Genomic DNA, 13,691 nt, shown 5'->3' with positions numbered 1-13,691 from the left:
GCCCTAGATGTGTTTTAAGAAGAATTAAGATATCCTTAAACGTTACAGCAGCATATCCACCCTTCTGAAGTATTCCAAAAATCTGAAGGACAGACAGAAGAATTTTCTGTTGCTACCAAAAGAAAAAACCACTGGAGAGCTCATGAATATTTCAAATGCAATTATGGGCAATGCAACTCTAGAACTGCCTTTAAATGGAGTTGTCCTCTTAAAAGTTAAAATCGGTTTTGAGATATTTTTTCCAGAGAGTACTTTGAGATGCATAAAATGGAATAAATCAGTGCAATACAAAATAATGAAAATATTTTACACTTTTATTTACAAGTTAATTTCATAAACAGACTATACTTAACATGACTAAACAACAAAAAGTTCTTGACTTCCATCCTTTATGGCTAGAAAAATAAATTATTTTAATAGTTATTTAAACATGCCTCCTGCTTCCAGAGAAATTAATGTATTAAATATATGTTTTTTCAAATTATCCCTAACGTTTACATAAACTTAAGAGTAGATATTGCTCTATTTTTACAGAGAATTGTAAACAGCCTTTTAAAAAGCAAGAGTAACTTTCCACTAGTTAGAATTGAACATCATAAAATATAAAAATTTTATAAACCCTATAATTCAGGTAATTTAATTATGACTAATCTGTAGGAATATACAATACAAATTTGTCAGTCATCCACAATTAAGTATAATTATTTATGGAGAAAAATTTTATCATGTCCAGAAAAAGATTTTATTCATATTCTTGAAAGATAGCTTTGTTCCCAATAAATATTCCTCCTACTATTTCTGTACATTTTAGGAAAAGATGTATTCAATTCAAAAATAAGTAACATCCAGTTATTTGACTTTTTGCTTTTTTCTTGCTTGAAACTGCTCTGTTTTGGTTTTTATAGATTTAATCAACATTGACAAAGCAGGATCAATGGACTTCCTTTGTGATTCTTTTTCAATCTCACTCTCTTTTTTCTTTATTGCCTGTGTAAGTTCTTGTTCTTTCTGTTCTCTTTGCCGGGCTTTCTCCTCAAGGATTTTTTCCATAGCTTTCGTTTTCTTGAAATTGGGATCTGAGGGGTCCAAATTGAACAAGTGGGAAGTGTACATTGCCTGAAACCGTGCATCGCTAACATTTACCTGCAAATCCAAAAAAAAAATAATTAATAAATTAATTAAACAAAATTACTAAAGCAAAAGGCCAGAAATGGGGCCAAATTTAGAAAGTTGGTGAGTTGATTATATAAAACACAAACCTGAGCGTTTGTACTGATTCATTAGCAAACTGTTTTTCCATAGATCTTTATGGCCTACCTTTGGACCACAACTCGTGGGGCACCCTGTTCTTATCATGCAAGGACAATGTATTTCAAAGGGAATTACAGTGGGCCATATATATATATATGATGGCTGGTAACTACAATGATCACTTAGACAAAATGACTGGAGGAGTGGTTTGTGAGGCAGGGCTTTCCCATGCTTACAGCACAAAATCAATTTCTCACCAGCATAAATAAGCCAATCAGAACATTTGCTGGAGGCCCTGAACTCTGAGTACATTTTTAAAAATTTTAATCTTGGTGCCAAAAATAAGGAACTATTGAAGGTGATCCATAGATCAAAAGATTTAAAGACCACTATGGCAAAGAATCCATCCAAGATCAAGGTCTGGTCAGACACAATCCCCAAATTTATCTTCTTTCTATAAAAATTTGTGGTTCCATGTTTAAGAGTATACCCTTAACTCCAGCCAGCCTTTGAGGGTTGCCAGGCAGATGGGTAACCAGCAAGAAAGGGAAACACAGGAAACACAAGTCCACTTGGAGATGGATTGTAGCTCTACTTAGTTATCATGACGACAAGAGACTCAATACCCAGAACAAGGAAAAAACCCACAAAAATATTTATATATATGATTATTAATATATGAAGACAGAATGACTACAAATCATTCTTTGCTTTCATAAGGAAACTAACTCAATAAAAACCTCACTGGAATGGGAGCACATGTGAAACTGACTCAAATAACAGAAGCTACAGAGTAGCCCCCAAATCCTTCTGTAAGGACTTAGAAGCCATCTGTATTCTACCCTCCATTGTTTGAACAAATTCAAAATTTCCCAAATTTCCCCCATCTTATTCAGGGCCAGTTCTTCCACATTAATGGTTGGAAGTCATTAAGCAGTTTCTAATAGCTATTTGTAGATTTTCGGTAGAGGGCTCAAACTCATGCTTAGAGGACTCTGCAGCCATTAGGAATATGTACTCAACAAAAAGAGGCAGGAGTAATGGAAACAAAAAACCCAGCAACGGAGAAAACATGGCTTACTGCGCTGGCCACTGCACACAGTGAGAGTGGGACCCGTTATGACATGAACCTGCTATTCAAGCATACCTTTGCTGGTCTGAGGTTCACTACATGTGATTCTAACATTAAAAACTACACATTTTTGGTACAACATGGCTACCAAAATACAAGTCAACTATTGCACCTGGTGCTCAACCAAAGAAACAATGATTTCATCTATCCTGGGATGAACTGACTGTGCTGGTCTAAAAGACAGTGGCTTTGGCTCTACCATCAGTCTTTCCGAAAACATTTTCTTTTTTTTTTGAGACAGGGTCTTGTTCTGTCGCCCAGGCTGGAGTGCAGTGGCACAATCATGGCTTACTGCAGGCTCGACCTCCTGGGCTCAAGCAATCCTCCCACCTCAGCCTTCTTAGTAGCTGGGACTGACTATAGGTGTGCACCACTATACCTGGCTAATTTATTTTTTTTTTGAGACAGAGTCTCGCTCTGTCGCCTGGGCTGGAGTGCAGTGGTGCAATCTCTGCTCACTACAAGCTCCGCCTCCTGGGTTCACGCCCTTCTCCTGCCTCAGCCTCCCAAGTAGCTGGGTCTACAGGTGCCCGCCACCATGCCTGGCTAATTTTTTGTATTTTTAGTAGAGACAGGGTTTTACCGTTTTAGCCAGGATGGTCTTGATCTCCTGACCTTGTGATGCGCCCACCTTGGCCTTCCAAAGTGCTGGGATTACAGGAGTGAGCCACCATGCCTGGCCAGCTAATTTTTAAAATTTTTCATAGAGATCAGGGACCCACTATGTTGCCCAGGCTAGTCTTGAACTCCTGGACTCAAGTGATCCTCATGCCTCAGCCTCCAAAAGTGTTGGGATTATAGGCGTTGAGACACTGCACCTGGCCCCTAAGACATTTTCAAGGGTAACTTTGACTATGCTCAATTTCTATCTGCAGAGCTGACTTTAGATTCAATTCCAGCTTTAAGAGACTAGTGCCTGGTGTCCATGGTTACCTCAAAGTCATCCTCTATTAATTCCTTCTTTTTCATGAGCTGCTTCTTCTTCTTTTTGCTCAGATTCTGGTGCTCCACAATCTTGTTGTAATTGAAGTGTTTCTTACTGTCCTCATCCTCATCCATCATAAGCAAAGCCATTTCAGCCTGTGAAGAGCAAAAAGAAGTTCAAATGTACAACAGTGCTTTTTTTACCCCCTAAAAGGAGTATAGGGCACAAGATATCCCTTCTAGAACGGAAGGCTCGATCACTAAAACTCTGGGGTACCACCTGTCATCTGTAAACTGACTGTGGATTACCAAAACAAAGAGATCTTTATATAGCAATAAGGCAGAATCTCTGGAAGCAACATTACTGACAGCAGGAGAGATAAAACCTTGTAGTTAAAAACCAGGCCCCATTTCACTTAGTGTGACTCATTAGTAGGCTGCAGGAACAAGAGTCCCCAAGTACCCTCAAATAAAAAGTTCTCATTTTCACTTTGTTCCTCTTGCGCAATGACATTAAATCTAGAAAAAGTTTATTTTGTGATGCAAATCATACTTTCTAAATGTGTAACTTTATAACAAGTAGGTTTTTTTTTTTGTTGTTGCTGTTTGCTTTTTTTGGCCTTTACTATTTCAATACTGATACAGTTCTATGAAGGTAGGATCTTAGTATCTGCTTCTGAAATCTAGTAAATGTCTTTTTACACGAAATGGGTATTTTCTACCAACCATGGGATTAAACAGGAACCCTCAAAAATCAAGTAAATAACCATATACACTAGTAAAAATACAGAGTATGCTCTCAACCTTTGTGGATCTTCCTATGTTACCACTTTAGACTACCTTAATTTCCTTTCATCACTGGCACTTGTAGCTGGCTTTTCAGAGACATTTTCCACAAAAATTGATTTTCTTTGTTGCTGTTTAGATAACTTTATGAGTACTGCTGTATATGCAATGAATAGAGAATAGAAGATACAGTAAGATGCAGAGTTTAGGTGGCCAGTCAGGCACACTTCTGGCAGTGACATGTGAACATCAGCCCTAGGAGCACTGCTGCCTTCAATTCCTGCCTCAGCAAAAGCACATATGACTCTGTGCCAAAATTACATGTAACTCTGGACATAGCGGGTCACTGAAGCATAGGTTCACTGCATTTCCAAGAAAGAACGTAATTTTGTACGTTCAATATATGTATTCACAATACAAAAATCAGAAATTTGCATTTGGCAAACCATAACCACAAACTCTATTACAGGACAGACTCAGTTTGAATTAAAACTTATGGCAATATTACTTTGAAGTTTTAAGGGTATTTTCTGTCTCAGGTATAGTAAACGTTTTTAAAAGTGAGATAATTTCCTCTTAATTTATAAAGGAAAATAAATACCCTTGAGTTTGAGGTAAATTTTAACTTTGTACGAGTTGGAGAAATTATGTTTGATTAAAAAAACACTGTATTTAGAAACTACGCTGCTAAAATATTTAATTAAGTCTCTCACAATTTAGTTATAAATGTCACTGTTAAAATAAGTTGTTTTTGAAAATTAGCGACATGTACAACTTCATTTAAATTGCGCCTATGAATTATCCCCCGAGCATGTAACAATAACCGCCTTTTACCTTTTGTCTTTCTACTTCAGTTTCTTCTTCTGGAGATGTGCCATCTTTTGCAGATTTTACCGATTTTTTCTTTATACCTGGCACAATAAACCAACATAAGAGGGGAAAAATTACAGGACTATCAGCAACATTCTGTTTATACTAGGAACAAAAACACAAGATATCTAGGAATAATCTTAACAATAAATGTGTCGAAACTAAAGGGAGAAAAAACATGTTACTGAAAGAAGACTGTGGGTATATGAATGGAATAAATACAATGCTTCTGCATGGAGTGACTGCATGTTATAAAGGAAGAATTTCTTTCAAAGTAATGTATTTCTTTGTAATACACATCCAAAGTAATACAGTTCCTATGTGGAACATGAGACTTCTAGCCCAGGGTGACTACTGCACACTGTGCCTCCTTTCCTGGTACCCAAGCTATACCGCTGAGTGAACTGCTGTGAAGACGCGATGAAGAGAAACACCCAACACTGCCCTGCTGTGTTTCCTGGCCTGACTACCTATGACGGCCAAGTGTGACCCACTCAAGACTTTTGAGTTTGACCACCTAGAGAGCCTACAAAAATCCCCCGCTGGGCACTGTGCCGCCCTCAGCAAGTGACCTTTGGAACAGTATGACATCTTATGCCCCTAGATGTGACATAATATGAAAGATATAGCATTGCCTATGAAGTATGCTTGCCAAAACTGTTCAACATGAGTCTAATGGAACCACTCGTCTAACTTCCAGTTTATGGAAACTACAGGGGACTGAGTGGCAAGGAACAGATAAATCTAGAATATAAGACATTCCAAAAGATCACTAGCCTGGGTTCTCGAAAGGCAAATGTTATGGGAAGGGCAAGTGTATATGGTATCTTCTAGTTGAACTAAAAAGACTACTACTAAATATGACTATTATATAGTAATATCTTGTATAAATATATTTTTATGATATGCCATAAAAGTATATGCATACAAAAACAAAATGGCAAAATGTTAACAACTGCGAAACACAGGGGCTGTTCACTGTATTGTTCTCTCAATTTTTCTCAATGTATAAATTTTCATAATTAAAAACAAGAAATGGCCGGGCGCAGTGACTCACTCCTGTAATCCCAGCACTTTGGAAGGCTGAGGCAGGCAGATCACCTGAGGTCAGGAGTTTGAGACCAGCATGGCCAACATGGTGAAATTCTGTCTCTACTAATAATACAAAAAAATTAGCCGGGCATGGTGGCCAGCGCCTACAGTCTCAGCTACTAAGAAGGCTGAGGCAGGAGAATCGCTTGAATCTGGGAGACAGAGGTTGCAGTCAGCAGAGATCGTGCCACCCAACTCCAGCCTGGGCAACAGAGCGAGACTCTGTCTCAATAAAAAAAAAAAAGAAAGGGTTGCTTCTATTATATCTATTGAAAGATATCCTATCTTTCACTTACAGAGATTTCACGTAAATGAAAATATTAACACAGAGCAAAGAGAATTCACAGACAAAAACAAATGGTCAATAAACAGAAGGAAATTATTTCACCTATCTCACAATTGTTAACTGAGCACTTATTATGTTGCAAGCACAGCTCCAGGTGCTGGTGATACAAGCCGTGAACAATAGGTTAAAATCTCTCATGCAGTATACCTTCAAGTTGGGAAAGACAGAGGCAAAGCAAGACAAAAGGGTTGGAGACTGAATGGGGAGGCTGGTTTTGTTAGGGTAGTTAAGGAAGGCCTCTTCAAGAAGGTGACACACAAATAATGACCTGGATGAAGTGAGAAGGTGATATGTGAGAACACCTGAAGAAGGGTGTGGCAGGAGAAGGGAATGGTCAAGATGGTTGAAGAATTGCAGCTAATGGGATAACAGGATAAGCAAAACCTAAAGTCAAAAGAGGCTTTAGAAACTCCTCTGTGTGTATTAAGTCCCTGCTAATACTCTTGCACACCTGTCCAGTAGACATGCCCAGCCAAGAGAACATGTCAGCATAGAAGTGCTGCCAGGCTCACCTATCGGTGCTACCAAGCCATTTGTTTTGCACTTCTAAGAAGAAATATTTATTGTATGCAGCCCTTCTCCCTAGAGAAAAATGTTCCTCATCACTGGTCCTATCTGAAATTTTTTTCAGGGAATAATATATTAACCTTAAGAGTATAATCTTTCGGCCGGGCGCGGTGGCTCAAGCCTGCAATCCCAGCACTTTGGGAGGCCGAGACGGGCGGATCACGAGGTCAGGAGATCGAGACCATCGATCGTGGCTAACACGGTGAAACCCCGTCTCTACTAAAAAATACAAAAAATTAGCCGGGCGAGGTGGCGGGCGCCTGTAGTCCCTGCTACTCGGGAGGCTGAGGCAGGAGAATGGCGTAAACCCGGGAGGCAGAGCTTGCAGTGAGCTGAGATCCGGCCACTGCACTCCAGCCTGGGCGACAGAGCGAGACTCCGTCTCAAAAAAAAAAAAAAGAGTATAATCTTTCTCTGTCTTAATGTATGTGTATGTCCTTACGCATATAAATATCATCAAGGTTCCACTTGCTTAGGATATGAACCCCCATTCCCTAAGTTTACCACTGCTCCTATGCTCTCAAGCCAAGAGCTCCTTTTGAAATGAATGGACAAATGACATATGCAAAATATTATTCTGTAGCAGGGAGAAAATTAGACTGTATATAATTAATACTTAAAGCAGACAAAGATCTTCACATACAGCTGTGGAAAATAATTTCAAAGAGCCCACAATAAACTATTTCAGATTTTATAACAACCTGGTGAAGAGTCTTAAAAATAAACTTCAAAGGAGGACTGTAATAAGGGAGAAAAAAAAAATCCCCAAGATAGGGCTAAACATGATATCCAGTTTTAGCATGATGAAAATTTCTTTGCTAACAAAGAATTTACTAAGATGTTAGACTGAATTGTTTAGTCAAAAGATACATAAGGCATACAGATCATTTCTGCACTGTTAATAAGATCAAATATTAAGAGGTCACATCTTTACTTTTTGAAAAAACATTTTTTTCCTCCCTGGAAAATTTTCAGACTTAAGTTAGATGAACAGTACTAGGGAAATGAAAGTTTGCGTTCCAAAATATTATCTTTATTTTTCAGTGAATCTTTTGTCAAGTAAAGAACCACATCTCTAGCTGGGTATGGTGGCTCACACCTATAATCCCAGCACTTTGGAAGGCTGAAGCAAGGAAGATTGCTTGAAGCCAGGAGTTTGAGACCAGCCTGGGTAGCAAAGCAAGACTCGGGCTCCACAATTTTTTTTTCTTTTTTAAATTAGCCAGGCATGGTGGTGTGTGCCTGTAGTCCCAGCTACTTGGGAGGCTGAGGCAAGAGGATCACTTGAATCCAGGAGGGTTCGAGGCTGCAGTGAGCCATAATAGTACCACTGTGCACTCCACCCTGGGTGACAGAGCAAAACGCTGTCAAAAAAACAAAAACAGAAACAACAAAAAAACTACATCTCCTGAGACTGCTGCAAAAAATACATATGGATTGATTCTATTAAGTCAATACTAACAAAGACTCCAAGTCAGAGAATAGAGTTTTACAGTTAAATAAATCTAACCAATCCTTACTGAGGCTAGAATCCTTTTAGGCAAAAAATGTAACAGAATACATCCATGGAAAAAGATAGCGTGTAAAAAAAAAATTCATCTGTAAAGGACATTTCATTTCCCGTTACTTATAATGTCAGAGAATTGTTCCCATAATAAACTTCTTCCAGAGGATTTAGTTGAGCAATTCATGTGAGAGAGAAGCTAAGAAAGTTCACTGGAGGGCAGATGGATGTGGTCTCAGTACCGACCAGATGAAGAGTGGTAAGCACCCTAGTGATTTACTCTTTTGTAGCAAGTTTCTGCATCACCTGCCCATAATCAGATTCAGTCTGTTAAGGATAATCTCCCTCTAGGGTTAATAATATTTTGTATGCATATATATTCTGACACTGCTTTACAATGTTACTTGTAGAATTACAAAAAATAAAGGAAGTCCACTAGGACTCAGATTCTACCAACTACCACTGGAAAACTAGCAGATTTTTCTAATATTTCATTTCATTTTCATCTCATTAATGTACTCATCCTAGATGTATATTTAAAAACTCTTATTTGACACCAAGTTTGCAATTTAGAAGGAAATCAAAGAAAAAATTATAAAAGATAGAAGAAAAAATTATAAAAGATCTCTAACATTCACCCTGGCACCTAATCTGAGCCAAACACCAGGTCTGGCATCAGTGAACTCATTTCCTCCACATTTTGAAGGCACATAAGTTTAGCTCTATGGGAATGCCTAGAGCAAAAATGCTATAAATGTACCCAAGTCATCTGGTTTACAATGTTTTTGTCCTGTTTAACTACAGAACTTGAACTATATACTCAAACACTAGTGTGTGAAATTCATTATATCTTAAGTATTTTTGAAAAGAAAAGCAAGGTCTATATCCTTAGATAATGACTATATTTCACTTCCGAGGTACTAAAATCCAAAACTATTTTGACAAACTAATAATGAAGTAAATACTGTAGCAATGAATTAATATACCAATGTAGGTCATCTGAGTTACTTTATTTCTACATTTTAAAAATTACAAACTGGTTGGGCACGGTGGCTCATGCCTGTAATCCCAGCACTTTTGGGAGGCCGAGGCGTGCGGATCACCTGAGGTCAGAAGTTCAAGACCAGCTTGGCTAACATGGTGAAACCCTGTCTCCACTAAAAATACAGAAATTAGCCAGGCACAGTGACACACGCCTGTAGTCCCAGCTACTCGGGATGCTGAGGCAGAAGAATCGCTTGAACCCAGGAGGCAGAGGTCTTGGTGAGCAGAGATCACGCCACCGCACTCCAGCCTGGGCAACACAGTGAGACTCCGTCTCAAAAAAAAAAAAAATAAAATAAATAAATAAAATTTATAAAAATAAAATAAATAAAAATTACAAACTGGTAAATTTTAAACCAAAGTCCAACTCTCTTTAAGAGTACCTACTATAGATCCTTATATCTGAAGGGCACACAAAAAACTTCCAATTTCTCTCTGACTCCCTGTGGGAATCCATTTCCCTAAGGTTATAAGCATGCTTCCACCTATCCTTAAAACCATCTGCCTGGATCGTGAGTACAAAATGTTAACATTCAGTATATTCTTCTTTATATCTTCTGGATACTGTTAAGCACAAATTTAGTTTTTGCTGGGGAGGAAAAAGTTCAGAATTGAGTAAAAACTCATTAAATCCATCTATTCGAGCATATACATGATATATATCTAACACATATTTTAAAAGTCCAGTTGTACCATAGGTAGTCAGATTAAAATGTAAAGTATGGGAAAACTGTATCAATCTCATTTATTTAAATATTTTGTAACATGCTGAAAGTCATATGGGAGGACCGGGTGATTCTGACACTCAATAATTGTTGACTGAATAACCACATACACGAATGGTGGCACACAGCTTTGTAATGTGCCTTTGAAAAGCCATGTCCAGCATGATTCAAAAGGGACATGCTGCTTTTGTGGCTCAGCTAGTTCTCTCTTTCTCTGCCTAGGCCTCCCATACCGCTGCTCTTGCCGCATGTTCTATGGTTTTGTATCTGGCCTGGCCTTCAGATTTATACGCCCCATCTCTCTCCATTTTCGGCTATCCAGACCGAAAAGTCTCCTTAAATTTGACAATTCATTTAATCAACTGCCTTAGGCAGTAACCTCCCGCACCCTGCCCCTCCAGCGATCTGTTTCTAGGTCCCTACCTTATCTGCTCATGCGGATTATCTGTGCTTCTGCAAGTGAATGAACAAACAGTATAAATCCATAAACCAATCAGGTAAATCCCTCATCTTCCTGACACCAAATATACAAATTTACCTGCATTTGTATTTACTTTTATTTGCCCCATTTTCTGTATCTTAGTAACTTCTTTTCTGTTGGAGCAATCCCAAGGGAAAGAAAACATGCCCTAAAAGTTCGTATCTTTAAAAAAATACTTTCTCCTTACGTACATTCAGGTATGGCTCCATGTCTTTGCTCCCCTTCACACTGCAACTTCTGAAAAAACAATGCTCACCTTTCACCTCAAACTTTAACCCACACTAATCTACTGAAACGTCTATCGCCTCACCAAGTGTCTGTGAGCCACTACATTAATACTGTTCTTCCTACTTCCCAGCCGCTCCTCGGCTTCTTAAACTTTTCCCATCCTTTCAAGTAGCACTTCCTCTAGTACGTCAGATTAACAGTGCCTCATGTAGACTTCACCTGACCTCAGGGCCCATCCTGCATCCTCTTCTCTTATCACTGCTCTCTACTCCCACTGCCATGGTTTGAAGTACTATTTATATGCTCCTGATCCTTAAGTGTATATTTGTACTCTGATTTCTCTGCTCATCTCTCAGACTTGTATCTCAATATCAACCAAACACCTCCATTTGTATATCTAATTGACATCTCAAAGTGATTATGCCACAAATGGACCTATTTACTTTTCTTCCCACTTAAACTTATTGTTCCCACATTTCTTCCTAACTCAGTAAATGGAAGAACATTCTTCCACAGACTCAAACCAAAAACAGGAGTTATGCTAAATTTCTTCCTGATTTAGCACGTATACTTTCAAAATATATCTAGAGTTCTGTTCTCCGTCCAATTCCACGAGCAGCATGCCAGCTAAACAACCATCATCTTTTGTCTAGAGCTTGGCAAAAGTCTGGACTTCCAGCTCTCACCAGTCCTCAAACTGTTCTCTTTACAGGCACCAGAGTAATATGTTAATCTATACCAGATCATGTCTCATCTTTGCTTAAAGACTGTTCGGGTTTTCCACTATCAGTAAAGTAAAATCTCAATTTGCAACAAAGCCCTACAGGGGTAGTTTCCACTGAGTCTCCAGCCTGTCCTCACACCAATTCCCTCTCCGACAATGCTCCAGCCACACTGATGTCTTTCAATTCTTAACACCACACAGTGCACTGTTTCTCACCTTGGAGTTTTTCTAACCACTCTCCCCTCATTTGCAATGCTCTTCTCCCAGCTCTTCATGCCTGACTCCTCATTCCACAGGTCTCAGCTCTAATGTCATCATCTCAGAGAAGCCTTCTTTGCCTACCCAATGTAAACTTCCATATCTCCTACTTCTACCCAGTTATATCTTCTATTTCTTTCCTTTAAAACATTTACCATACCCTCATACTATTTATCTGTCTAACACATCTTCCTTCAAACCAGACTCCATGAGGGATGCAATCCTGTTTGTATTATTACTACTGTATCTCTAGCCTAGCAGAGAGCCTGGCACTTGGTAGGCAATCAAAACAGTTATTATAGAATGAATAAACAAACATGGCAAGACACTAGCTTTTTGTCCTAAATTTTATGTAAAAAATTCTGGCCTTGCTGTTTTTCTTTTTCCAAACAAAACAAAACCTACTACAAAACACACACAAAAAAACAGAAAAGCCCAAATAGAAACAATTACCCTCTGGGAACATTCTGAAATCAAAAGTAAATTAAAAGCAAGCAAATTTTATCTATACCTTTTTTCTTTGGAACTTCTGATAATAACTTTAGAGAAAGTTTACTCTCAATGTAAATGAGTTGATTCCAAGAAACTGGCTACCCCAAGCCATCAAATCATTTAACTTACTCTTTGAATTCCATTCTGAGTTCTGCAATTTGACCAGACTTCACATGCCAAAAGAAACATTTTGGATAGAGAACAAGGAAACTATAATGCTTAGCATTTCTCCATTATAAAGCTGGTTTCCTGACACCAGAGGATAAGGCTAAAATCCATCATCTTCTAGAAATGACCACTCAGGTATGATAAAAAGCAGAATATGCTAAGTTTCCACTTCTCTGTCCAATTCCCAAGAATCTCATATTCTATAATAGACTTTATTTATCTTAATCTCCTTCTCATCAATAAAATGTCAGTACTAAAAAGCTGTAACAATCAGGAAATAATTTTGAGTAATTCTGACTTTCCTGTGGAGAACTATTCTGGCCCACTAGTCACAAGGGTAAAAGAAACAGGGAAATTTCATAAAATCCTTCTCTTTACAATGCCAGCTTGGAGTTGCTCCAGGAGCAAGCCTTTTGGCGTTCTTGTGTGTGGTATAATGATCAGGGGAAGGCAAAATGCATGGGAACAAATGGTAAGTGCTTACAGTGATTTCTGTACTGACTTACCAAGTATGACCTGAACCTTACCAAACACATTTACACATACACATTTCCTCCACATAATGGAGGAAAGAAAGAATGAGTAGTGCATATGAGGTGCAAACAAGGCTCCCTGGATATAGGAAATCAGATACCAGATAATTTAGGGATTCAAGGAAAAAGAGTAAGGAAAGCTGGCTTTTTAACTATAATTAAGCATAATGAGTACAAAAGGGATAAAATGAAACATAGATGCTTTTGTATATTTCAGCAGAAAAAGCTTTTATATGAAATTTAAATATATGCATAAATTTAAAAATTATACACATATCACATGCACATATAAACAAATTCGTTTCATACTTTTAACTCTTGATAGACTTTGCTGAGAGGGACCCAGAATGGATATGCTATTAAAAATCAGAGAAAGCACACAAGAAAATAATTATTCCTCTTTCTATTTCCTCTCATTCTTTTATAGAGTTGATCTGACTGGCAATAAGGATATTTCCCGGAAAGGAATCCCTAGTAAATTATTACCCACATTATCAAAAGCCTCCTATATTAAAATTACCCCTTGTATGTAGAAGGGACGAGCTGGCCCTTCCCAATCAGATCAA

At 38.2% G+C, this 13,691-nt stretch overlaps 1 protein-coding gene across 3 annotated transcripts in view; it reads right to left on the bottom strand.

The window, feature by feature from the left end:
- Window positions 1-293: 293 nt before the first annotated feature.
- ESF1 (ESF1 nucleolar pre-rRNA processing protein homolog) overlaps window positions 294-13,691 on the bottom strand; it is a 68,839-nt gene continuing 55,441 nt past the window's right edge. For all 3 annotated transcript variants that reach the window (XM_015457778.3, XM_045362481.2, XM_005568331.4), the window contains exons 12-14: window positions 4,928-5,004; window positions 3,317-3,463; window positions 294-1,143 (exon numbers count right to left, since the gene is read on the bottom strand). In XM_015457778.3, coding sequence (XP_015313264.3) covers window positions 850-1,143; window positions 3,317-3,463; window positions 4,928-5,004 — 518 coding nt within the window. In that variant the 3' untranslated portion in view covers window positions 294-849. The remainder of the gene's footprint in view (window positions 1,144-3,316; window positions 3,464-4,927; window positions 5,005-13,691) is intronic.

Source organism: Macaca fascicularis, chromosome 10, assembly GCF_037993035.2.
Source record: "Macaca fascicularis isolate 582-1 chromosome 10, T2T-MFA8v1.1".
In the NCBI taxonomy this organism is placed as follows: Eukaryota; Metazoa; Chordata; class Mammalia; order Primates; family Cercopithecidae; genus Macaca; species Macaca fascicularis.
This window is presented reverse-complemented; position numbering and strand designations above follow the sequence as displayed.